The sequence below is a fragment of the Dendrobium catenatum genome, unplaced genomic scaffold (genome assembly GCF_001605985.2).
Source record: "Dendrobium catenatum unplaced genomic scaffold, ASM160598v2 fragScaff_scaffold_621, whole genome shotgun sequence".
Classification (NCBI taxonomy): domain Eukaryota; kingdom Viridiplantae; phylum Streptophyta; class Magnoliopsida; order Asparagales; family Orchidaceae; genus Dendrobium; species Dendrobium catenatum.
In genome coordinates this window covers 3,336,176-3,363,449 of record NW_021319083.1, presented here as the reverse complement: position 1 = coordinate 3,363,449, position 27,274 = coordinate 3,336,176, and the positions used below count along the sequence as shown (strand labels likewise).

Here is a 27,274-nt window from a genome sequence, read left to right as displayed (position 1 = left end):
TTTCTCATAACCTCAAATCAAAACTTGTCCCAGTAATAAAATGGTTAACAATATTTAACAAATGTCAGTGCCCAGAAAGATAAAAAATGTACCAGTTTACCAAAGTAAATCTCATGAATTACAAGCTCTTAGGTAAAGCGATCAGGTTACGGATAGAAAGCAGTTCCAAAGCGCTGCGTTCCAAGAAGCCTCAAAGAGTTTTCTAGGATTCGAGATGTACAGGAGCAGAGGAGCTTCAATCTCTATGGAACCAATATACAGGAGTTTCGATCAGAGCACTTGCATACTGTGTCAAGCTGGAACCTGCAACGGGTAAAATCACATTACTTCATTTCAACATGAATCAGTAATTAAGTCTTCGTTTAGGACGACTTTCTTACTGCTTCTTAAAGCAGCTTTTTAGCACAAAAAATTAAAAGCTGCTTTTTAAAGCAGTGAGAAAACCGTCTCAAACAAAGCCCAAGTATATGAGATGCTAAAATCAGTACATTGTATGCTATTCCCAGTCAATGATGATGAAGCTAAATTATGAGCCTTTTGGAAATTAAAAAAGTATTAAACAGAGAATTGAATCAATGGAAGGGGACTTCAGAAGTGGGATTGAGTGATGGTTTGAACTTGCAGATCGCAGGGTAAGAGACATTTATACCATGGGGAGAGATAATTTTGTTGGAATGATTCAGCGGAAAAAGCATATTGTATAAATTGAATAAAGATAAAACAATCACACCTTTAGAAAGCAAAATGAGCAAGCTCTTCATCCTCTCCTTCATCCTCTTCATATTCCTCTTCATATTCATCTTCAGAGAATAATTTTACATCCTCGTACTCTTCTTCCTCGTCCTCTTCTTCATCTTCCTCTTCGTCAATCTTCTTCTTGCCAGATTCCTTGTTCTTCAACCCAGTACTCATCACCACAGTCTGCCCTTTGGTTTTTTCCATATCATTTTTTAGCTTTTCCATGTTTAACAGTCTACGTTCTTCTTCCAACTTATCCTTCTCTGCTATCCTGTTGTCAAGATCAACCCTGAAAAATTAGGAAAAAAAAAAAGAGTACATCAGAGATCATTCATTTATTTCCTGGAGAGAAATAAAAATATAATTTTCTCATATAAATATATAAAGACTCTCAATACTTGTAATTCTCCATGTAATCTTTAGAACTGGCTTCAATTGCCTTAAAGAAGGTATCCATTCCAGCACCAGAGACTGCTGAAACTCCCACTGATCGAAGATTTTTGTAGAACTCATCGAGTACAAGAGATAAGCTTCTCGTTAAAGTTGAAGTGTATGAAGTATCAGAATCCAAAGCAGCCTGAAATGCCTCGAAGTCTTCCATCCACTGTTTTTCCATAATTTTTTGCGTTATGTATCATAGTCAAGCATAAGCATAGATAATACAGCATTTGAAAGAATCAAACTTGCAAGTTCTATCTGTTAACTAGGGAGCCCAGTCAGTGTACATGTAGCCAAAAGACAAAGGTCTCCCTGACTAGAAATCTATATTCTACAGCTATAAATAGTGAAGAAAATAACAATTACACTTGGCTCAATCATCGCCATCATTCTCCTTATTCCAGCTAATTGTGTTTGGATTAATGAATCTTATTTTTCCATTTTTATCTATCAAGCTATTGATGTATGTTCTACATTTTGTTAGACATGCCTAAACTATCTATATCTATTTTCAACTATATTTTTCTTCAATAGATGACACTCAAGCCATCAATTCACTATATTATAAACATTCAGTAATTCATCATTCCCAATTATGCAACACATCCATTTTAACATTCTCATTGCCATCAAGCTCAACTTAGCCATAAACAATTTTTCCTATTTCCCAACATTTAAATCCGTACAACATGCATACTCAGCCAAATTGCAATTTAAATGAATTTACCTGTAAGCCTTCATAATCTAAATATCGATACAAAAATGTATCTTCTATTACTTTGCATCCACTTTGTTTTCATAATTATATTAAATAAATCTGTTAATCAAGCTACAACATTATCCCCCATAACTCTCTGAATCTCAATTGGTATCTCATATAAACCTAAAATTTTAAATTTAAACAACTTCTTCAAAGTTAACCCTATTTTACCTTTTTGGATCAATCTTTTTATCTAATTATTTTGCTTGTTATGCTCTTCCAAATGATTTCTTTTTTAAAATTCCACTAACAATATCTTAAATTAAAATTCGCTTAAGGCTTCTTCTAAAAAAACTTCCATCTATGGATTTGCTCTTCCTTCTCATTTATAAAAATGTTTGACTTTGCATGCAGCCAAGAAATGTGTACTGCTTAAGATTTCAAATACCAAAAAGTTTAGGGGCTATTTGGTTTAATAAAAAGTAAGTGTAAAGTATTACAACTACAGAAGTTCTAAAAATTTTGGCGTTTAGTATGAAAAAAAAAAAGGAATGCCAGTAAAATTTTAGTGAATTCCAAATTCAAAATATAGTTCACTTTTTGTACATTCAAAACTCGTCCATTTAAAATCATATTCCAAGTACATTGCAAGCTAACTCTGGTATCACAATTTACGCTCACCCCCCACAATAGCTGGCCACCAACCACTAGCCAACACCATTATTGAATTTTACACTGCATTCATTTTACTTTAAGGAGCTAATTGGTTAAAGGAACAAAGGAATGCAGTATTAAAGAAATACATTGTTTTTTTTTTTTTTACTTTTTGATGTTTGGTTTGACAAAATGCAAAGTAAAGTGAAATCCCGGTGTATTACGAATTCCCCACAACAATACAATTTCCATGTAAAGTAAAATCGCTCGTTTTGAGCTAAAAAGGAAATCATCGCGCGCCAAGGACAGAGAAGCTCGCGGGAAAGCATGGAAGAGCTCGTTTTGACTTCCTTGTTGTTCGGATCGCGGTCCCTCGCTTCGACGATGTTCCCTTCCTCTCGAACTGGAAGGCATTACATTCAGAATAGCTCGCTTGGATGATGCTCCCTTCCTGTCGGATCGGAAGGCACGGTCGCTCGCTTCTGTTTTTCTTTGTTGGTGTTCGACTTTGCCTGCTTTGTGTGAGGTAGACTTTAAACGAGCCGCAGCTCCTTCGCCTCCGTCGACAACGTTATGTCATATCGGATCTGCTTTCCCGCACTTCTCTGCATGTGGACGGAACCGGAGCGAAAGTTACGAACAAGTTCGGGACTCCTTGCTTGAACATCCCGTCGATGCGGACATGCAGGTTTGCAATACGAACTGGAACATTCCATGTGGGAAAATTGATTTGTCTTTGAGCAATTGTGATGATTAGTTTTTTATTTGTTTAAGCAATCGATCCAAACTAAAGCAAACAGGTGTGTAGAATTCCCTAATTCCACCATCCAAGACTACATTGATATAGGTTTTTGCACGCCAAGTGTTTGTGGGAATGTCGCAATAGTGCCCTTCAACTGATTTTATTTTACTTTGTACACACACAATCAAATAGAAAAAATAATTCTCCAGCATTTACTTTACATACAACCAAACAGTCCAAAGTATTTACTCTATACTGCATTTATTTTACACTGCATTCACTTTACAATAAAACAAACTGCCTCTAAATCAAATAAAAAATAATAATCATTTGCATTTGTTTTACATTATATTCTATTTGACTATGTATTTCTTTGCAACAAAACAAACAATCTCTCGGTGAACTTTTTTTTAATCATAGTCTATAATACCATGGATGCTAACAAACCAAACAGCCATCTATATATTTCTGATAAATATGAGACAATCTTAAATATTTCACATGAAAATAGTAGGTTTGCTCTGTTTTTTACTCATACAAAAGTAACTCCTAGGGCACCAAGTCCATGAATTGTTAAATAATGTTTCTATAATCCACTTAAAACCAGCATTATGGAACATCTTGTATTTTAGCGTCGCAAATAGTAGGAGAGAGTTCGATGGAACCATGCCCTACAATATCTTCCATGACAGAAGCAAGGGGAAACAAACTAGGTTCTCAGTATTTATACGATTTAAGAAACCTATAAATGAGGCTATCGCATGGAGTGCAAATAACTAAATACATAATTATTGGAAAAAAAAAACAAGAAAGTCAATATATATGCATTTAACTTTCTTTCAGTGAAGCAAAAGATACCTCCAGAGCAAATTCATGCTTGCTTACATCAACCTTGTTAAATGTCAAGACCAAAGGCAACCTTGTTTTATACAGAATGCTGCACGCATAGAGCATGTTACTCATAAAAGTAACAGGATTAGAAGAGCGTGGAGTATCAACCACATATGCTATGATCGTGGGAAAGGTAGAAGCAAAAGCTTCTGTGATTATAGCTCCTGAAGCCGACCAGGTAAATATCTCAATTTGCCCAGGGGTGTCCACCAAAACATAATCAAGTTGATCCGCACGCCGCTCAATCAGGGATACAACCTAAGCAACAAAGAAATCTTTACTAGTTCACTACTACTACCACCACCACAGACTCAACAAAGATTGCCACAAATTAGAGATAAAATATAGCAGTAATCAAGTGTCCTCAATACCTCGTTAAATCTAGTGGAGAATAGATTGAGCGATGTTAGAATTCCTCCATTAGGACCGAGATTGTACTCCTTCATGACTTCCTTGTAGCGAACAGTATCTCTTATATCAATGTTTGCACCATATGGAAGAGTCATGACTGCTGGATCAAGATTAACAACATATCCTCGTATATTGGAAGATTGAGTGTGAGAAACAAGTCTGTGGAGAAAAGTAGTCTTCCCGCTCCCTGAATAAGAAATGCTCTTTCCATTACCTAAAGACAGTTTAAAGTAAGATCAAAATCGTTAGAGGCTTCCACTCACCAGCCATTCCCACAACAATAATGATGACAGGCTTCCTCTTGAAACTAATGCTAGAAGAAGAAGAAGACTCCAGTGGCTCAGAAAGATTCATCTTTTCCATTGAATCCAACAAATCAGTTTCTTTGACCTTCGAGTTTGAGAAATTGAAACAGCACAGAATCAGCGATTACGAGAGTTTTTCAAGTGAGTTTCTGAAGAATAGCACAAGGAAAAGTATGTACCTCTCTTCCCCCCGATTCTTCCATGTCCATCTCTACAGGTTTACTAGTGTTTGATTCAGAGTCCACGTCCATCCCGAAAGCTGAGATGCAAGAAACCTTCTGCAAGTGTGTTACAGAGAGAGAGAGAGAGAGGCGGACGGTTTCCGTGCAGAAATCACTAGGGTTTTGGCATGAGGAGATATGGACTTGTAAAATGCGGGTAAAAGGAAGACGAATCCACGCATAAAACTACCCACAATGCATTAACCTTACGATCATCAGTTCTTAATCATTCATTTTATTCCTCTAATATTAAATTTTAATTATTAATCTTCTCAATTATTTAGCATTATGCGTAGCTAATTATAGACATACCATATAAATTTTAATTATTTTTAAAATTATCATTCACCTACCTTCATTTTTTAAATTGATATTCAAATATCAAAATTCACAATAAAATTATAACCCAATATTTTTCATTTTCGTCAAATTTTAAATAATTTGATTGTAGCATGTGCAAATGCACAACTTCTATAGTTAAAAAACTAAAAAACATGGGTGGTAGTTTTGTAAATTATTAAGATTTTGATATTATGTATGTAGTTCTCCTTATTAAATTCTATTTTTAAATTTAGACTTCGTTTGGGACGGCTTTTGTACTAGAAAGCTGCTTTAAGAAGACCAAACGAAGCCTTAATCTCTTCGACTTAGGTTTCGTTTGGAACAACTTTTTTATTATTTCTTAAAACAATTTTTTAGTGAAAAAATTATTTTTTGGTACTATAAAGCTACTTTAAGAAGCAGTAAAAAAGTCGTTTCAAACAAAATCTTAATCTTTATCAAAATAGTTCACCATGATTTAATAGGATTTAACATCTATCATGCAAAATAAATGTTAAGATATATAATTGCTTGTTTTTTGAAACCTTAATTATAGAATTCACTATCATACTTTAGTAAATTCTACTTGTAGCCAAACAACCGCCTAAAATGCCTAGCCACCCGATAGGTTTATAAGATTTAACTCATTCTTGATAGTAATATCTCTCACTAACTTTTGATCTTTGTATAGGTCTAGTTAATATCTTTGACTTCTCACCATTCGATCCAAATCTCATAAGTGTTAAATGTAGCCTTAGGGGGCTCAATCTATTTTTTTAGTTTATTATATCATCCTACAACAAGAAATTGCTGGATCCAAATTTATTCATGAGCACTTAACTTACTAGCATGATTTATAATGTTAGATGAGACAAATGTGTGAGGGAAATTAATAAGTATAGAGAGTAACTGAGAAGCTTTAAATCTTTATGAGCAAAATATACCTCTTAACCCCTTATTTATAGGATTAAGAGGGCTATATGGAAGATTAAACATAAAAAAAGATAATAGACTAACATAGACACGTAAACTAAGTTGAAGGTTGCATGCATGGCCCTTTGTCTCTAATGTGACTTGCTCCTAACATGGCTTTAGGGAGCCCCTAACAAGTATCTTAGCCAAGTCTACGAGGGTGAATGCGTTGAGCAAACCTTCAGGAGAAACCGATAGAGCATCCGGGGTGAGTCTTTAAAGACAAGTCCTTAGAGTTGAGTGTCAATTCCTTTAGTATGAGGGGCAAGTTCTCATACAAATTATGATCGCGAGTCAAGGATAAGCATAGTTGATAAAGTCACAATCATGGGCTTTTGTAGGTGTGTATGTCCAACAACTTTGATTGGGCCAACCATTGAAGGTGGATAGTAATAATTGAGGATAATTGTTAAGGGGAGAAAATCCTCCAGGGCAATTGCTCCTTGTGGATGAAAGCTTGTTTAGATGGGTTATCTGAACAAACTTATTGAGAATGAATGCTTCCTCGATTTGATCCAATGGGGTTGAGCTCGTATGCTGCGAGTTCCACTACTCATAGGTTGGTACTACCAACTGCACATTAGGGCAAGACTTCCTCTATGCAATCACTACTTTGAGTGATTATTCCCTCTAGCTGCACCCTTTGGATAATTAAGATCAGTGGCCTAATAAGGATGAATGTTTACGCTGTCAAACAACGATAGTTTTCAAGTTGAATGCAAACAAAAAAACCCAAGTATTAGAAAATGATCATCAACTAAATGATTATGCGTAAAAGTTGAACAAAATTTCAACCTTAGTAGCTAATTAGCATATTGATTTCAACAAAGAAAGACAATAAACAATTGACCCAAATATGAATCATTGAGACCCCATAATTGCTTTTTAGTTACAAAGCTTACCAGCCATCTCTTGGATGTTCATTGAAATTTGTTCAATATTCCAGCATGCTTCTAAATCGACGTAGGTTTCGAGAAGCATGAAAAAAGTGATAAGGCCTAACCAAATAACAAAAGTCATCCATTTGCATGGCATTTAGGCTTTGTTTGAGATGACTTTCTTATTGCTTCTTAAAGCGACTTTGTAGTACAACAAATAAATTTTTTATACTAGAAAGTTGCTTTAAAAAGCAGTAAGAAAGTCATCCCAAACAAAGCCTTAATTAGTTTGGATTACAATGATATAATCATAAAGAATTTATAATTATTTTTTAAATGAATGATTGTGATTTTTTTTTAAATAAAGGTTTAAAATATTATTTGAGTGAATTCATAAGTTTTTTGCTAACCATAGTAAAATCAATGCATTAGTCACCATCCATTATCAAAATACAAAGCATAATTTAATTAAATATTTTTCAATACATATATTAGTTAAGTTACCTCTAATTCTTTATAAAAATAAATGTATAATATGCAAAGCAAAATGAAATAGAAAGAGAGTCATCCATTCAACTGTGATACTATGCTTTTGTATGGAACAATTTACTGTTTTTGTGGTAAGAAAAGTAATTAATAAGAAAATAATGTGTTTGGAAGATGAATTTTTCATTGCTATTTCAATTTTTTGCTTTTCTTTTTTTGAAAAAATATTTTTTAAATTGTGGATAAGAAAAAACCTTTAAAAGAAAAAACAAAAAAAAAAAGTTTTAATATGTCCAAACAAAGCCTAAATGAAAGTTAATAAAATCTAAAAAATTAGAATAAAAAATATTATAAATTATTAAATGCATTGATTTTTAAAAACTATTTTACCTATTTACTTCTAAAATCTAAGTTAAATTTGAAGGAAATGTTGAAGGGGATGGTTTTAATGTAACAACAATGTTTGATATTTTAATAATGATCTCTCAAGGTTAAATATTAAATAAAATCATCAAAAAATGAGCTTTCTATAGCTCACATCAAGAGAAAGCAATAGAAGAAAATCAACATAGGAGGCGAACAATCAGCAAGTTAAGTTTTTGAACTTAGTTATTCAAAGACATATGTGTAGGAAATGTCGGGTATGTACATGTTAGATTTTTTTTTTAATAATTATTTTAATATGACACATGAATGACATGTCCAATATATATCAAAGGTGTATCTATTGCATGTCATGTGCTAAATGTATGACACATTACATAGTGCTTAAGCATGGTGTTGAATGACAATTTCTTCTATTTCATATTTGGTGTTCAATTTTAAATTATTGTAGTTGATTCCTTGAGCAAAAAAAAAAAAAAAAGACTATTATGTGTAAGTACTCTTGTGCCTAACTCTAGCATCCATATCCAATGAAGTGTTGCTACTTCTCATTATTTTAATGGCATAATGTCTAGTGATATATCACAAAAAATATGTTGACCAGACACAAATCTCGAGGCATATTCATACAAAAAACTTTCAAAATTAAAATAGGAATCATCCAAACTCTGATTTAACAAACTTATAGTCGAAATAACATCTCGAAAAAACAAACCCAACAACACCAAAATCAATCCAATATGAGCCCAAATTAAAGGTCCAAATCGTATTTGGAGGCTTCAAAGTTTTAATTGGATAACTAAATGATCATGAAATATGACATGCTTTTAGTCGAATCGAGCGGATTGACAAGACGAATCTTGGCTTGACAAAACGAATCCAATGAGCCCCATATTATAAATTTTGACATCATTAATATACTTAAATGCTTAATCAACGGTCGATGATCGAAGGAGTTAATATTGACCATCCATCCTACACTGCCAACTTAACATTGATATTCTCCATATTTATATGTCATGTCAATCCCAAAAAATTATAAATAGGCCATCATTTTTTACATAAGGGAAGGAAGACAAGAAAGAAATGAGAAGGTAGAGAAGATTTGGAGAGTTATCTTGTCATCGACCACAACCATAATTCTTCTCGACCACCGTCAGAGTTTTTCCCGATCACCATCAAAGTTCTTTTCGGTCATCGCCAAAGTTCTTATTGACCACTGCCAAAAGTTCTTCTCGACCGTCGCCAAAATTCTTCTCGATCGCGGCCAAAGTTTTTTCTAACCATCATTAGACTTTTGCAACAAGAGTACTCGTCTGAAGATTGACAAAGTTTTTCAATACATTGTATTATCTTCGTCCTCAGGTTGGAGGATAGATTGACTTTTGTAATCCATTCAAAAACTAGTGCAATTGTTTCAACTAGGAAAAATCTGTGGTTTTTCCCTTTCTCAAAATTTTCCACATATAAATCATAGTGTTTTTTTTATCATATGTTTGTGTGATTAGATTTCTTATATAACTAAGACAAAGTATTTTCACTCTACCGCCGCAAAATTTTCAGCGTGCAAAAACTAGTATGTTTATTGTTGAGTTAACAATTTTTGCTTATAAGGAGGAATTTTTATTAATTTTGCAAATATTTCTATTATATTTAAACATAAAGACATATGTGTAAATACATCTATTAAATGTTGATGTTTAATTTAAATTATAAGGAGGAACTTTCATTTATTTCATGCATGATACTGAATAGCATATTTAGTGATAGTTTTTGTGGATTAATTAGATATAGTATGCACCATGAATTGCCAAAAAATGGTACCCAAAATCTCAATGAATAGAGCATGAAAAAAAAAACAAAGAAATCTCATTCTGGTCGTTCCATATTAGAATTGACAATCCCTGCTATATTGTTAAAATAATCTTTATTGATGACGAGGTTAAGTTAATGTCTTATTGTACTCCACATTTTTCGAACTTTTATTACATCCAGTGAACGTACGCTCCTCTACGTTCGGTTTTAGACCAAAACAGCGCAATACCGAGTTTTTTTAAAAAAACTCGGTACAACTCGGTACTCGGTATTGCGCTTTTTTTGCCTAGATCCGAACATAGAGGAGCGTACGTTCACTGGATAAAATAAAAGTTCACATTTTTCAGCTTCAATTTAATAATGAAAAGCTCCAACCAAAGTAATAATCACTTTCCTTTCTACATTTAGTAACGTTTCCAGACAAGTGACTCACTTAATTCAATTTGTAGTAGTCAAATTAGAGTCAACGTACAATACTATTTTGAGAGACTTCAACAATCAGTCTTTGAAATTAATATGCTTGTACCACATCTGAAAAAAAAAATATTTTTTTCCAAATCCTATCAACAACGGCGGAGTCAAGAATTTTTTAATGTGGGGGCACAAATTATCAATACTAAAAAAAACTTCAACATTTTTTTTTCTTAATTTAGGACCGGCATTGGCAGTTTTAAATTTTTTTATTAGAATTGTTATATAAAAAGATAAATTATATAATAAAAAAACTTACAATCAAAATCACAGCATATTTTTCCTGCATTACATCTACAATTTTTCTCTTATAGTCTTTATACTTTGAAATCGTTGTACAATCACTTCATTATCAATATTATTAAAAATATCTTTTTTTTAATATCAGTAATTAAACAATCATTCATCCAAGAGTCTCCCATTCGTTTACACAAATGATTTTTCACAATTTTTATAGCTGAGAATACTCGTTCGAATGTTGTTATAGCAATTGATAATATCAAAACAAGCTTTTAATTTATTAAACCATCTTCTCTAAAATTTATGTCAAAGAGATTAGAGATTATATAAATATAATACACTCATTGGAGAATTATCAAACTAATTAAAAATTAATTTTTAATTATTTTTTGACATTAAAGAGAGTTTTTATGTCAAAGAAAAACCTAGAGAGATCTTTTTACTCATATTTTTGGCTAGAGAGAGAGCAAAAAAATAAAAAAAATAATTTCTTATGTCAAAGAAATTAATTCCTAGAGAGAGAGCAAAAATTAATTTTTAACAATATTTTTGGCTTTTTTATAAAATGTAATTGTAGCTATAGAGATCTTTTGCATATATCGAGAGAGAGAAAAATTTAACATAGTTTGCATAAAGTCATAAACAGTTACGGAGAGAGGGAGAGAGAGGGAGAGAGGAGAGAAAGAGGGAGAGAGAGAGAGAGAGAGAGAGAGAGAGAGTAAATGACTCACTATTGCTGTTACGAATGAGAGAACTCCTCTGTGGAAACTTGATCGGAGCTGAGTGCGAAGGAACAATAACTTCGAGGGGCGGAAATTTTCCGTGTCGGCTACTATAAAGTTTTTAATTTAGCATTACGTCTAAAAAAGTTAGCAAAAAAAAAAAATTTATTTGACCAGTGCGGGCACATGCCCCCAGTGCCCCCACTGTGGATCCGACACTGCCTATCAAGATTGTGAAGTACATAGAAATCGACAAGTAGCACAAACATGTCACTCATGCAAACTAAACCATAACCATAAACGACTTTCAGCATTAAGAACTTTTATCTTTGAGATTAAGATCTGTTATAAAAGAAAGGGCTCTCTTGTAGTGGAGTTAGTTCATGTTTCACTATTAGATGAGCAATCCACATGCACAATACAAGCCATATATTTGCTATCAAAGGATAAAATATTAGAATGTATATGTTGTTTATAACAAAATTAGGATAACATTTCTTGGAGTCTGATCGACATTTATGGGATTGATATTATGGTAATCAAATGCTCTCTCTAAATAGATTTGACATTCTAACTCATTATTCAGAAGAAAATGAATTTTGTATCAGATTATTTGCAAGCTATTAAGCAATAAAACTTTTAGATATTTGGTTCATCTGGGAAGTATATATATTATCCTACTTGGCTAGCAAGTATAGTTATGATTAAGAATGCTAGCAAAACTTGGAGAATGTATATAGATTAAACATATTTAAATAAATTATATATGAAGGATAGATTTTCCTAGGGGTGTTAATATTTGATATGACCCGAAAACCCGATTCGAAAATTTCGGGTTAGGATCAACCCGATCCCGAAACGGGTGATCAGGTTCGGGTTCATCAATTCAACACGTTTCAAAAATTGGGTTGGGTTCAGGTTGACCATTTGACCTAAAATCGACCCGTTTTGACCCAACAACCCGATACTGACTCATTTTCGACCAGTTTTGACCCGAAACTAGCATTTTTTGGTCTACCCCGGGGTCATTCGGGTCAGGTTCGTGTCCGAAAAAAAATAGGGCGGGTTCAAGTTGACCAGAATAGTGCATGATCAGTTTTGGGGTTGACCAACCTAAACCCTAAACCCAACCCTTTACCCAAAATAGACACCCCTAGATTTCCCTTTCTTTGTATATTTTTTTATTTTTTGCTGTATAAATCAATTGGTGGACATCATTTCTAATCATCAAATGCTTAGCTTCAGAGGCAACTATTTTGAATATAATCAAATATAGATGAATCTTGCTGATGATTAAACTACCTTTTTTTAGAGAGACAAAGGATTATACAATTATCAAGTTATATCATTTTGATTAAAAATGCTAGAACAATTTAAAAGTGCCTCGTAAATAAAGTTTTTAAATATCTTAATAGACATACAATGGAGGTTTCTATTTATGACATTGGTAAAAGTTTTGAGAGAACACATAATATTTTGATCTACGATAATGCTTTCAATTCCCCAAATATTATAATATACATTATTTAATCCTACTAAATGTATTTTTGGGGTCACATTAGAAAAAAATTGAGATTTATGATCACCAATCATAAAATTTAAATGAGTTCAAAGATAATCAAATATATATAAAACATGGAACCACCAAAAAATATAAAAGGGTTATAATGCTTGAATAGATGAATAGTTGTCTTGTCTTGTTTCTTATCTCAATATGGAGATAAGTACTTATCATTTTTTGGATACATAAGGGTGCTTGTAATTTTGGCTTTCAATTGACGGATGAGTGTTAAGCTGCTTTTAAATAACACAAAGCCTATATATTATAAAAAATAATACCATGAAACATTATCTATTTATATATTGTTATTTCTCCCTATGCGATAAGTTGAGTGCTACTATGGGAAGAAAATAATGGATAATGCCCTATCTGTTATATTATCAAGATCATTTCTTATATAGAGAAGTGATATCAATACAACAACAACAATAAGCCTTTATCCCACTATGTGGGGTCGACTATATTAGAATAACAATTAAATATGTATTCCAACTTCAACTAATACCTCACCAATGACATATTTACATGTGTACTGTTCTCCTCAGAGTTCTATATATTGTAGCTTGTACATTATGTTTTGACTAATCATTCTGTCTTGTTATCTTCTCTCTTTCCCTGTTCCTGCATCTTGTTCTGTTCTTGAGCTTCTACATGGTATCAGTCGTGGGCTCATCCTGAGGATAATCCATGGCTTCTTCAGCGTCGGCATCGGCTTCATCCCGCATGACAGCGGTTCAAGGAGATTCATCCGATAAGCCTCTTCTCTACCCCTCTCTCAAATTCATCATTTTCAATCTTAAATCTCTCGTTTCCCATCATCTTTCCACGAATAACAATCCGATCTGGCGGAATCAGATTCTCAAACTATTCAAGGCAAATGGTTTCGCCTCGTTTCTTGACTCACCCTCTCAGTTTGCTTCGTCTACTGTCATCTCTGACCAAGATCACACGGACCCTGATTCTACAACCACTAAATGGCTCATCACTGATCAAAATCTCTCCACCGCAATTTGCTCCACTATTTCCGCTCCGGTGCTACCTCATGTTATGCATCTTGAATCCACACAAGAGATATGGACTGCTCTCTACAAATCCGTTTTCAGTCCCCCAATCGATCCAAGGTTATTCAGCTTAAAAATGAGCTCCACAACATATCAATGCGCAACATGTCAATGCAAGAATATATAATGGAAATCAAGAAACTCGTCGTTCTCATCGTCTTCGCCGGTTCCACCTTAGACACTGAAGACATCATTCTATATATCATAAACGGTCTTCCCCCTCCATACCAGTTTTTCAAAACTGTGATCCGAACTCTGCAATCACCGCTCTCCCTTGACAGTCTCTACGCTATGTTAATCAGTGAAGAGATTCATCTCCGAGCTGACACACAACACTTCTCTAACACAACTGACGTCCATACAACTCTCTACTCAACACACGGACGTGGTCGTCATGGGCGAGGCCGACAACAGCAACCATCCAACACGACATCAAAACTAGGATCAAAGTCATCTCTAATTTGCCAAATATGCACAAAACGTGGTCACACTGCGGACATCTGCTGGCATAGGCTTAATGCAAATTACACCCCGCCTTCATCCCAGCTCACCAACAATGGCCACGCTCTTCTTGCCACATCCGACACGCCATCGATGGAATGGTATCTTGACTCCGGTGCATTATCTCATATGACAAATGGTCAAGACAATCTCACTCAAGCCTCATCCTACAACTGCTTAGATCACGTCACGGTTGGGGATGGAAGGTCCACTCCAATTGCTCATTCAGGCACATGAATCCTTTCGACCCCGGATCGTAAGTTGTTTCTCTCACACCTACTTCATATACCCTTTATGTCTCATAATCTAATTTCGATCTCAAATCTTGTTACTGACAATCAGATTTCCATTACTTTTGATCCAAAGGGCTTTATTTTTAAGGAGTTGCAGACTCACAAATTATACTTCAAGGTCCATGTAAAGATGACCTATATCCAATTTCGATCAAGAAATCAGATTCACTCCAGCATGCTTTCTCAGCCATTCACCTGACGCATCCGAACTGGTATGAACGGCTTGGAAATCCTCACCAAAGAATACTTACTATTATCTCTCACAACTATCCGTTATTACGTATACAACATAAACTCAATAACTGTACTTCTTGTAAGGCTTGCAAAAGTCACAAATTAGTATTTCCAAATTCTGTAAACCGGAAAAGAACTCCTCTTGCTCTTCTCCATTCTGATGTATGGGGACCCTCTCCGATCCCTTCTCACAAAGGATTTTGATATTATCTTCTTGTTATAAATGACTACTCTCGTTTTGTTTGGATATTTCCATTTACTTTAAGTCTGATGTCCCGCAGCTGTTTATTAATTTTATTACTTTTGTTGAGAAACAGACAAACAAACAGGTTCAAGCAGTGCATACTGATGGAGGAAGTGAATATGTCAACTACACCTTTCAAACTTTTCTTCAATCCAAAGGCATCCACCACCAACTTTCCTGCCCCTACACCCCAGAACAAAATGGTGTTGCTGAACGCAAACACCGTCACTTAGTGGACACAACCATAACTCTCCTTCACACGGCCTCTATGCCATCTTCTTACTAACCGAAAGCAATCTCCGCGGCCGACTACCTTATCAACCGAATGCCCACACCAACCACCAAAAACATTCCACACATTCAACTTATGTTTCACATCACTCTTGACTACGCATATCTTCAAACATTCGGATGTGAATGTTTTTCGCTTCTACCAAGTCACTCTCGCCACAAATTGCAACCCAACTCTACTTCCTGCATTTTCCTGGGCTATGCTGATAATCAGAAAGGCTACAAGTGTCTTAATCATCAAACCAACAAGGTTATAGTTTCACGGCAGGTGCAGATTATTGAAACCTCTTTTCCATTTAAGCAATCTGAACAACAACACAAGCCAACTCAAGTTGACCTACCTACATCTCTTATGTTACCCGCATCTATGTTTTAAAACCAACCTCACACTACTCAACTTAAACCAAACAACACTATCATCCCACCTCCACCTCGTACTGCATCTCCACAGCCTACTCCTATTCCTCAATTCGTGCCTCAGACAACTTCTACTATGTTCTCCCCCACCATTCTTGTTGCTCGGCATCCTATGACAACACGAGCTCAAAAAGGCTCGCTAAAACCCATCAGTTGTATGAATCTGTTTCGCAACGAGTCACTTCCTACTAACCCTACAAGCTACACAGAGGCAAACAAATCTTTTGAATGGACAAAAGACATGGATACTGAATTCTTCGCTCTTCAAAAGTAGGGCACATGGAAACTTGTCCCTTCTCCTCCAAACACACCCATCATAGGGTGTAAATAGACGTTTCACAAGAAGCTACACTCAGACGGCTTGGTAGCTATATTCAAAGCTCGTCTAGTGGCCTAAGGAAATCAACAAGAATATGAGTTTGATTACGATGAGACATTCAACCCGGTAGCAAAACTACCAACTATTCGGGTTTTGTTCACTATCGCGATCCACCACGGTTGGAAAATTCAACAACTTGAAGTGGAGAACGCATTTCTTCACAAAAATTTACATGAAATCGTATATATGCGGCAACCAAAAGGCTTCGAGGACTCAGTTCATCCAAATCATGTTTGCCAACTTCAGAAAGCAATCTACGGTCTTAAACAGGCTCCTCGGCAATGGTATACAACTTTTTATAATCATCTCATCAGTCTCGGGTTCCAACATAGCAAGGCAGATCCCTCTCCTCTTACGTTTCGCTAAGGACACACTCAAATGTTCCTATTAGTATATGTTGATGATATACTAATTACTAGAAACAATGAGTATAAAATTTCCACCTTTCTCCATCAACTCCATGATAAATTTGCGCTCAAACATCTTGGCAATGCTAACCACTTCCTAGGCATCAAAATTCAATACGCACAAGATAAGTACTTCCTTTCTAAAACCTCTTATGCTCTTTCTATCATTCAACAATCTAATCTTCTCAATTGTAATCCTGTAGCCAATCCTTCATGTACCAAGCTACCATCTGAGATTCAACAGAATTCAGTCCTTGCGGATCCAACAACATATAAAAGGATAATCGGTGCACTGTAATATCTAACCGTCACCCGCCCGGATATAGCCCACGCCGTCAATGCTCTATCACAACATATGTACGATCCACAGCCAAATCACATCTATTTACTTAAATGACTCATTCACTACATCAAAGGAACAATCCATTTCGAGTTGCCGATCACAAATTTAGATCTCACACTTACCACTTTTTTGGACGCCGACTGGGCTAGTGATCCCATCACCCAAAAATTAACATCGGGATACTGTACCTTCTTGGGCAATACACTCATTTCTTCGACAGTCAAAAAGTAAACCACAGTCTCTCGTTCATCTACAGAGTCTGAGTACCGTGCACTTGCAGCTGCCACTACGGACACTATCTTGCTTAAACGCTTGCTCACGGACTTTCACATTACTCATGACAAACCCATAGATTTATATTGTGATAACACATCTGCTATTGCTGTGGCAACCAACCCGGTGTTCCATGCCAGAACCAAGCATATAGAGATCGATCATAGGTTCATCCGTGAACATATTAACAATAATCATATTCGTCTTCGTCCCATCAAGATGATTGATCAAACTGCTGACATTCTTACAAAACCTCTATCCACACCAAGATTCAAGCAGTTAAGGAACAAACTAACAATCATCCAAGATCCATTAGTTTACGGGGAGCTATTAGACTAACAATTAAATATGTATTTCAACTTCAGCTAATACCTCACCAATGACATATTTACACGTGTACTGTTCTCCTAAGAGTTCTATATATTGTAGCTTGTACTTTCTGTTTCGGTGAATAAGACTAATCATTATGTCTTGTTATCTTCTCTCTTTCCCTGTTCTTGCATCTTGTTCTGTTCTTGAGCTTCTATAGGCTACATGAATCTTTTTTCTCCATTGTGTCATGTTAAGAGTCAAATTCTCATCTAAATCTAATAAATATAGATTATTTCTAATATTTTCTAAGTCTTTTTAAGTCTACCTCTATCTTTCTTAACATATATCACATCTAATATATCTACTTTCCTAATCGGGTCATCATTAGGCCGTTGTTTTATGTGACCAAATCATCTAAGGAGATTCTCTAATCTTATCTTTCATTATAGCTACTTCAACCTTTTCACGTATATGATCATTTCACAAATATAATTGCCTTAGCACTAATGTTTTCAACAAGAAAGTTACACACATTTTAAAGCTCACAACATTGGCATCTATACCTAATTTCCACTTAAGGTCATCCTTAAAAAACTATAAACTTATGGATGACTAATCAAATGTTCAATAGAGATAGGAAAAGTTGATATTCATTTTTTATCCATATCATATATCAAGTCATATGAATTTGTTGACTTTGTAATTGAATGCATCATTCTTGATACAATTAAGTTATCTCCTTTCTTTTTATCATCACATTGGATATTGTACGTTGAAAGAGGATAATCTGAAAGTTCTGGTGCAACAAAAAAAATTCTTCTTATCGCTCCCTATAACATGTACTTTACAATAAGGGTTTAACTTAACGATCACTACAACCAACAATGTCATCGAGTATAAAGCCCACTTGGTAGGGAAAATACTTGCCGTAGATTTTAAACTTTAAATTTTGATAATTCCCACAAACTCTCAACTCGCAGTTTCTCAAGTAGCGTGACACTTTGGCACTTATAACCCACAATTGATGTAATATCTCAATTTGGTAAAATTATTTCTTTCTCTCATCAATCTACATCAGATTATCCACATGCATCAATAACAAAATGCTTGAGTTGATACACTCTCCAAGTCTGCAACTTCAATGACAAGAGATTTATATAGAAAAAGATGCATTCATGATATACATTTTTCCAATATACAAGGTCAATGAAAAATTCTATCTATTAAAGAATCGAATGAGGCATACCTATTGTATAGGCCCCATAATTTCTTTTCTACGTGCTGGGATGCTACCCAAAGACTAAATAAATACTATATGTATCTGATAACAACTTGCAAACTTTATAATTATAGGAGATGAATTGCATATTTTTTTTTTTTTGCGAATTGATCTCCATAATTTCATTAGTTTGACATCTTTCAATGTAGGAGCATTTGAAAGAGGACATGCAAAATTTTGAATTCTTTTTAATTGAAAATTGGAAAATCAAAGTGTAATGACGTAAAAAAATTTAAATATTATAAGGAGTTCATGAAGTTTAAAGAGAAAAATGCTGGGAAATTCATGCACGTAAATTTTTAATGAATTTTTTGTGCAAGTAATATGGTGCAAAAATATTGACTAATTGTCATTCAAAAAATTTTGTACCAGAATTAATTTATAGAAAAATCTTAAAAAATTATGAGAGATCTAAAAATGGTGGGACTTCTATGCGAAACATTTCAAGTAATTTAGATGGGTAAATAAATTGCAAAAAAATATTTAAGTTAGAAACATAAAAGGGCATATTTTTGGAATATGATAGACTTTTATAATGAAAATTTTTGAGAGAAGAAAAGAAAAACTATATTAACCAACTTAAAAATCACATGAAAATTTTGAGAGACTTATAATAGAAGAAATAAGCAAGATAAACATCCAAAAATTAGGAAAATAAAGTGATGAATAAAGTGCTGGCATTTTTGGACGAATATTTCTTATTGATATCTCAGCATTGGAACATTGAGGAAGATTACTCAATGTATTCAATAGTAAAAAATATTTATGATTTAAAAAAAGCGGTAGTATTGTAGCAACACTTTCATTCACCAGCTGTTGTGCGCGCGACTATACATGCACCTACACACACATGCACGCATGTGTAGTAGGGTGCACTTACTTGCATGTATCTGCCCAGGCCTACGAGTGCTCCTATGGTCACACATATACACACATACGCACGCGCTAGCGCCAATGGTGGTCATCGACTAGGTGGTCTACACGATCCTTTTTGGGTTCAATCTTGGGTTTGCATATATTTATTTCACAATTTTTTGATATTTTTGGATCCCAACTATTTTTTTCGATCAAACGAATTTGTAGTATTACGGGCAGGATTTTTCATTAATTTTTGCTCTAATTGATATGTTGACCTAAAAAAAGTTTGAATTATAACTTTTAGTTTATGCCAGTGAAGAGAGATCTATATTCATGTCTACAGATTGATTGTGCCATGTAATTATTTTGAAATTATAATTTTATGATTATTGATTTTTTTTTCAACGAATGAAGATATATATTTAGACGTCACGAAAATTGCCATCCAAAAAATAAGGGACAAATGATATATCTCAAAAATTTCTCTTGATTTGTATGAATCTTAATGCAAGATTTATATTGGAAACTCTCAAAATTAAATTTAGAATATTTCAAACTCAAATTTCAACTAACTTATAATCAAATTAAGCATCTTCATAAGATAAATACAAAGATACAAAATTGATCAGACTCAAGTACAAATGAATCTAAATCTAGAACTTCAGATAAAGTTGAAAACTTCATAGCATTGATTTCAAAGTTAAACTCTTCAAAATTTGTATGCATATAGTCAAATTGAGGGGCTTGACAAGATGAATCCAACAAAATTAGGATCACTATATTATTTAGCGTTTCCTCTCACATTTATAGAAAAACAAATTTATATTACATACTTTGGTGTAATGTCTTCTCCAATTGAGGGTAAGAGCTTACTCTTATAATATATATACACAGTGGATCATTTTCTTTTGGCTAGATGTTTAATAGTATAATAAGTATTTACTTGAAATAAATTATTATTAATAGTATTTTTCATTTGGTTTAAAAATTAGGATGTTATATAAGTAAATATAAAAAACTATGTGTTAAATATGTAAATACATAAGAATTCAATGATGTCCATGTAAATTTCCCTTTTAAAACTTTGTTATTAAATATGATATCATTATTAAGGCTTATTATTAAATCATGGAACCAATTTCATTATAAATCCTATTAGCACTCTAAAAAAAGAATTTTAATTATTTATTTTTCATAAACACAAATGAATAATAGAAAATTTTATATAAAGTTATTGAAAATATATAGATAACTCAAATATTAATATTTTTTGTTCCAATCATGTTAAACTTTAGTACACAAAACAAAATATATGAACTTAGTTTGAACATAGTAATACTAATTAGAGGTATTTAGATATTGACCACAATTTTTTTATATTTAAATATCTAAGATCTAATTCATTATTTTTTATACAATATCTTAATATTTAAATTACATAAAAAGTTATTAATATAATTTTAAAAATAAAAAATTAATATATATTTTTAATGTGATATAAATACTAAGATATTATATAAATAAAAAATATATAAGAGTCACAATAGTCATTTTTCTGAGTATTTAAAAACATCATTTTTAATATTTTAATTTTTTAAATAAAAATATAAATAATTTTACTGAAGGACTAATTTTATTTTTTATTTAAAATTAATGAATCAAGTTGATATGTTTATATAGTCAAGTACTAATCTAGTAATTTAATCAATAAAAAACAGAGAATAATTTGTTTTTTTTTTCATAAAAAAAAATTTACTTTAGATATATGAATATTCACAAGAATAAATAAAGTGAATTCTATACCTATTAAACCCTTCCCATCTTAGCCTCATATATTTTGCCAAAGCCGCTCGACGATCTCGCCCTCTTTCGCAAAACCCTAGCGACGGCGCTCGGCTAGCTTCCGCTCAACGTCGCTCACAAATCCATCTCAACACCAGAGTTGATCATTGCATACTCGACGCTTTCCGCTCAACACGACAGTCGGCCGAATAGACTCCAGGCGCGCCTGCCTATTCCGCTCGACCTGCGTCGCAGCCGTTCTTTTCCACTACGTTCTGTTTCTTGTTCTTCAGCGTAACCGGTATGTGGTTTTCGCCTCTTTTGCAAGCTCGGACGGCTGAAATTCGGTCTATTTCTCTTTTTTTATGCATGTGTTCTTTAATGGTTGTTGATAAGGTTAATATCTTCTGAAACGACTGCATATATATCTGAATGTTCAACCACGGTGTCATGATTTGATCATCTAAATGACTATATTCAAAATTTGCCTATTTGTTCCTGTTAGTACATGCGGCAGGCTTAAAATGCTTAATTATAGAACTAATTTTATGAATTTGAGATGCAGACTATAGTAGTGCGCCTTAGTTTATTTTTATTAATGCATATATTTTATTTGTATAATGACTGCTGAGTTATGTAGTTCTCTGCAGCATAAGACATTTTCATTATGAAAATGTAATATAGAGATTATTCATGGCGCATCATTCTGTTGAATATCCTTAACCCTTCTGCTTTTGGTCCGTTGATTTACAGTGTTCAGTCTCTCTCATTTTCTCTTTTTATTCTCACTCACTTGCACACGTAAATTCTCTATCTTGATACATCTCTCCTTATTTTTGGGAATGTCAAGTGCAAGGTGCAACTTTAATACAAGCAGGATTTGAATCCAAGACCTTGGGCTTGGCTTATAAGATTGCCAATTAAACTAGCTGGTGTGCAGGTCCCTTTTTTCACATCTTGCATCTTGCACTTTTTTTGACAGCTTGTTTAGATGACTAAGTTATTGTTGATAGAGAACTAGGAGCATGAATAGTTGCAGAAATGAGGATGCTTAGGTGGACGAGTGGCTTTACCCTTAGAGATAGGATACGGAATGAGCATATACGTGAAAAAGTTGGAGTGGCTCCAGTGGAAGATAAGATTAGAGAGAGTCGTCTTAGATGGTTTGGTCACATTAAACGGAGGCCTTCCGATGACCCGGTTAGGAAAGTTGAGGTATTAGATTTGACTTATGTTAAGAAAGGTAGAGGTAACCTAAAAAGATTTGGTTAGAAAATATTAGAAATGATCTTTCTTTATTAGATTTAAATGAGAATTTGACTTTTAATAGGACACATTGACGAAAAAGGATTCATGTAGCCGACCCCCACATAGTGGGACAAAGGCTTGATGTTGTTGTTGTTGTTGTTGTTGTATTGGATTGCTTTTTTATGTTTATGGTGTTTGCTATTTGCTAATGAAAAGATAATAATTTTTTTTGTATGCAATGCAGGCCTGCCTTGGCTTTTGGTATTTTGCTAATGGCTAGACAACCAAGCCCTGAAATAGATGATGAGCTTTTTAATGAGGTTTATGGAAAAGAATATACTGGTCCTATGAGATCAACTTCAAATAATGCAGAGGCTAAAGCTAATGCAAGCAAGAGATCCTTAGCTAATGACCAGTCAGATGAGGAAAATGAGTTACGAGATCCAAATGCTGTTCCTACTGATTTTACTAGTAGGGAAGCTAAGGTATGGGAGGCAAAAGCCAAGGCTATTGAAAGAAATTGGAAGAAAAGGAAAGAAGAAGAAATGATCTGTAAGCTGTGTGGAGAATCTGGTCATTTCACTCAGGTATTTAGCAGATTATTTTTTTTCCATTGAGACATGCTGAATTATTTTTCCAAAAAAAAAAAAAAAAATGCTACAATAGTTGTTTTAGGAATATTACTTGCTTTCCCATATGAATATTCTGACTGAGATACTCAATGTTGAATATTGATTAATTTAATCGGCAATGGCAAGTGATCAATTATGAAATGCGTGGCTTAAACTTCTGATACTGGAGAAATAACATTCTATAACTACCACTAGGCCATGAATCATTCCACTATTGATAGATTTTTTATGTTGGCGCTTGGCATGGTTTTTTATATAATTTGGCCGTAAACTGTTTTAACTTTAATGTTAGTCCAAAATCTCTATGGTGTTAATGCAATTATCTCTGAAACATTTTCCATGATTGAGGGTCTGTTTGTTTTTGCTTTTTACCTCCTTTGTTTTTGAAAAAGCAACTGCATTTTATTGTGCGGTATTTGGATGCCTGTTTTATGAAAAGCGAGTGGACCGAACCTGTTTTCAGTTTTGGAAAAAAAAGGAAATTTTTCCTGCTGCAAGGAAGTTCGTTTAGAAGCACCCAAGCTAATGCACAGAACGCCCCATGCCCTTGTAGATTTATAAAAAATGCTTTACCTTACATTAAGTTTGAATTAACATTTTTTGTTTTTAGATAGGATTATGTTATTTTGTATAACAATTAGGCTTAGCTTTCTTAATTTTGAAATTTAAATATCCTAATTAATGAATAAAATATTCTAAGCAAAAATTGGAAAGTAATTGACAGATTTCTTGATTTAATGTTTTTAATAGGTAGTTGTTATCAGTTTCCTTATTAATTATTTTCAAATAACAAATAAATTATGTTTGTTATACTTTTTTTTACAAAATTAATTAATTATTTATAATTGGTGATAAAGGGAACTTAACTTTATAAATAAATATCATTAAACTTATGGTCCATTGTGGTAAGGGTAAGAATGTAAAACAACAAGATAAAACAACCACACAATAGTTTTTACCAAATAAAATTATCCACATTTGCTTTTCATGCATCATTAGCACGAGTGCTCTTGAACATTTCAGATTTCTTTATTAACAATTTTCTACAGCAGCTTCTCCTGAATAATTTGGATGTTATGATTGATGTTGATATGCATTGCTTGAGACCTTTCCCTCACTACTTTCTGAATAAATGAAATTTAATTTTTACCATGAGCACTTTTGATTTATTTTTCTGATGGCCCCTCTCATTTTTTTTCTTAAATTTTAGTAGCGCTCCTTTGAATAATTTATAACTTCGGTCTAGTTAGTGCTGTTTTTAATTTGATGGTTTTGTAATGATTATATAGATACATTGTGTGGAATCACTAGTTCACTTTAGCTTGGCTAATATTTTATTAAATATATTCTTATTAAGATACGGAAGAGAGGTAGAGGTAATTTTGGTCAGAAAATATTAGAAATGACTTATTTATTAGATTTAAATGAGAATTTGACTCTTAAGAAGACACAATGGAGAAAGTATTCATGTAGCTCATGTAGTGGATAAAGGCTTGATGTGGTTGTATTCTTATTGTTTATACAGCTATATTTTCCGATTTTTTTTTTGCTCAAATGAGTAACTAATTTCCCATTTTTGATTTTTTATTTTCCATTTGCTTGCAGGGCTGCCCTACTACTCTTGGAGCAAATCGTAAGTCTGCAGACTTCTTTGAAAGGGTACCTGCAAGAGACAAGAATGTGAGGGCCCTTTTCTCTGACAAGGTGATAAGTCAAATTGAGAAGGATGTTGGATGTAAAATAAAAATGGATGAGAAATTTTTATTTGTTAGTGGGAAAGACAGATTAGTCCTCTCTAAAGGTTTAGATGCTGTGCACAAAATAATTCAGGAGAAAGACAAAGGCAAGAGTCCTAGTAGATCTGACATTAGATCAGAAAGGGCACGATCCAGATCACCTGATAGAAGTCCTGTAGGTTCTCATTTAAGACGTTCTGAGTCCCAAAAGTCCCGTTCAAGTATAGGAAATTCAATTCACTTGCATAGCAAGGGATATGAAGATAATGTACGTGAAGATTTGCAGAGGTTGTCAAGAGGGTCTACACAAGGTAGGTCCTTGTACTGTACAACTTCACCAACTTCAGCGGGAAACGATTGCTATGCGATTGATTATGTCCAAATGAAAGAAAATTTTAATTGTGTTTGTTTGCAGGAAGAGGTAAGTTTAAGCTGTCGGTTAATGAAATGATTTCTTACATGGTTCTGGACAGACGGTTCATCTGGGATAAAAATGTGCATTTCCAGATTTATATGGTTGGATGGCTATTTCAGTATTCCATATAGCATTATTGCTTGTGTAGGATAGTCTATTTACAACATCGCTATAAGTTAGACATCTGGAATTAAAGTGTGGTTTTTCTTACCCTGTTCTTCATTTCACGAAGCTTACACCAATGATGGAGCCAAAAGTCATCCTGCCCCTACAAAATCTCCAGTGCGCCCTACTACTTATGGTGGTAATTCATTCAATTCATATGATGAACAACACCGTAACATTGGGTTGCCGAAGCGTAGTGGTTGGGATGTGGGGAAATCTGAAATGGATTCTCTCTTTGAACACAAGTCTGGCATCCCGACTTATCCACAGACATTGGAAGAACTAGAAATGGAGTTTAAAAGGGAGATAAATGATTTAGGAAGAGTTCGTGATCAAGATGAGGATGAAGAGATTCACAAGCACAGAGAGGTATTCTTTTGAAATTTTTTTTAACAAGTTTTTGTTCCTTCTATTTGTGTAAGGTTTGCGCTAGGTTCATCATTGGTTGTCATTGTATGCTTGTGCCAACATCCCGTAACATTATAACTGCCTTTTTTTTCAGTTCCTTTTTCTTACTGATAACTGCTTTTATTTATGCTGGTAGCATCTTTTAATAAATTTAAAAAGTTGATTTTTTGTAACTTCCAATTCGCAAAATGAGGAAATGGTTATCACTGATAATTTGTTTTTGTAAGTATTGCTACAATAATGCTGAACTTTTATTTTCGCCATCCTCATGAAAACAATTCTCATTATTTTGAAGTTTCGCACTACCCTTACCCCTTTGTCTTTGAAGTATCATTGCTTTGGAAGCATTATTTCTCTAAGGCACTGTTTCATTATATGTATTTAGGCTGATTTGTCAGAATTGTTTGGTTGTTTGTGAAATAAAAATGGTGGAATTTTTTATTTGGTTAAGTGTACGTTTAGAATATCCTGAAGGACCTGAACTCAAGCTTAGTGGTAAGAGTAACTTGTCACTGAATTGACAAGAATGTGAAAGCTAGATTTTGTAATTGTTGAACAATATTATTTTTATAAAATATAAAATTGTTGTAAACAAAATGGTTGGCTGCCCCAAAAATAGAAGGGTGACATCACACCCAAGGAGGAAAACAAAGTTAGCATGTGGGGATGGACACTTGTAGCAATAATTTTAGGAAGAATTGATTGGTGATTGCATGCTAGAGATAAAAGGTGTGCATTTGTGATTGACGATCCAACAAGTTGTGATGGGAGGGCAATAAAATAGGAAATGAGGCAAATAGATCCATGGTCGGAGGCAAAAATTGGGAATTTGAAGGCAAAGAGATTCAAAATGCCTTAGGAAAATTTTTAAATTGTGATTATTGCTCGTTATAAAGATATACATGCAGTTTTATGTATAAATACACTTTGAATGTATGATAATGCAAGCAAGGCTTTGCCATTGTCCTATCTTTTGCTTGGTATCTGAGCACTAGGCTTAGATTCAAATTTCAATATGTTTTTTATCATAATTTCTCTTTCTCTTA

At 33.7% G+C, this 27,274-nt stretch overlaps 2 protein-coding genes across 9 annotated transcripts in view; one reads left to right on the top strand and one right to left on the bottom strand.

Moving 5' to 3' along the window:
• Nucleotides 1–5,288, bottom strand: LOC110106144 (GPN-loop GTPase QQT2). 2 transcript variants are annotated; one of them, XM_028695101.1, is made up of 7 exons: nucleotides 5,059–5,288; nucleotides 4,838–4,964; nucleotides 4,535–4,761; nucleotides 4,131–4,421; nucleotides 1,137–1,342; nucleotides 731–1,027; nucleotides 1–326 (listed from the first exon to the last, which is right to left on the bottom strand). In XM_028695101.1, the coding sequence occupies exons 1-6, from the start codon at nucleotides 5,128–5,130 to the stop codon at nucleotides 733–735; spliced, it is 1,218 nt and encodes a 405-aa protein (XP_028550934.1). In that variant the 5' UTR covers nucleotides 5,131–5,288; the 3' UTR covers nucleotides 1–326; nucleotides 731–732. The 2 variants fall into 2 exon arrangements, with proteins under 2 accessions (XP_028550934.1, XP_020691577.1); XM_020835918.2 differs by having other exon boundaries at nucleotides 1–303; nucleotides 5,059–5,287.
• A 16,365-nt stretch (nucleotides 5,289–21,653) lies between these two features.
• Nucleotides 21,654–27,274, top strand: part of LOC110106142 — a 28,465-nt gene continuing 22,844 nt past the window's right edge. For 6 of the 7 annotated variants that reach the window (XM_020835913.2, XM_020835911.2, XM_020835910.2 and 3 more), the window contains exons 1-5: nucleotides 21,654–21,925; nucleotides 23,117–23,459; nucleotides 25,110–25,551; nucleotides 25,656–25,661; nucleotides 25,888–26,189. In XM_020835913.2, coding sequence (XP_020691572.1) covers nucleotides 23,145–23,459; nucleotides 25,110–25,551; nucleotides 25,656–25,661; nucleotides 25,888–26,189 — 1,065 coding nt within the window. In that variant the 5' untranslated portion in view covers nucleotides 21,654–21,925; nucleotides 23,117–23,144. The remainder of the gene's footprint in view (nucleotides 21,926–23,116; nucleotides 23,460–25,109; nucleotides 25,552–25,655; nucleotides 25,662–25,887; nucleotides 26,190–27,274) is intronic. The other variant, XM_020835914.2, reaches the window with a different exon arrangement.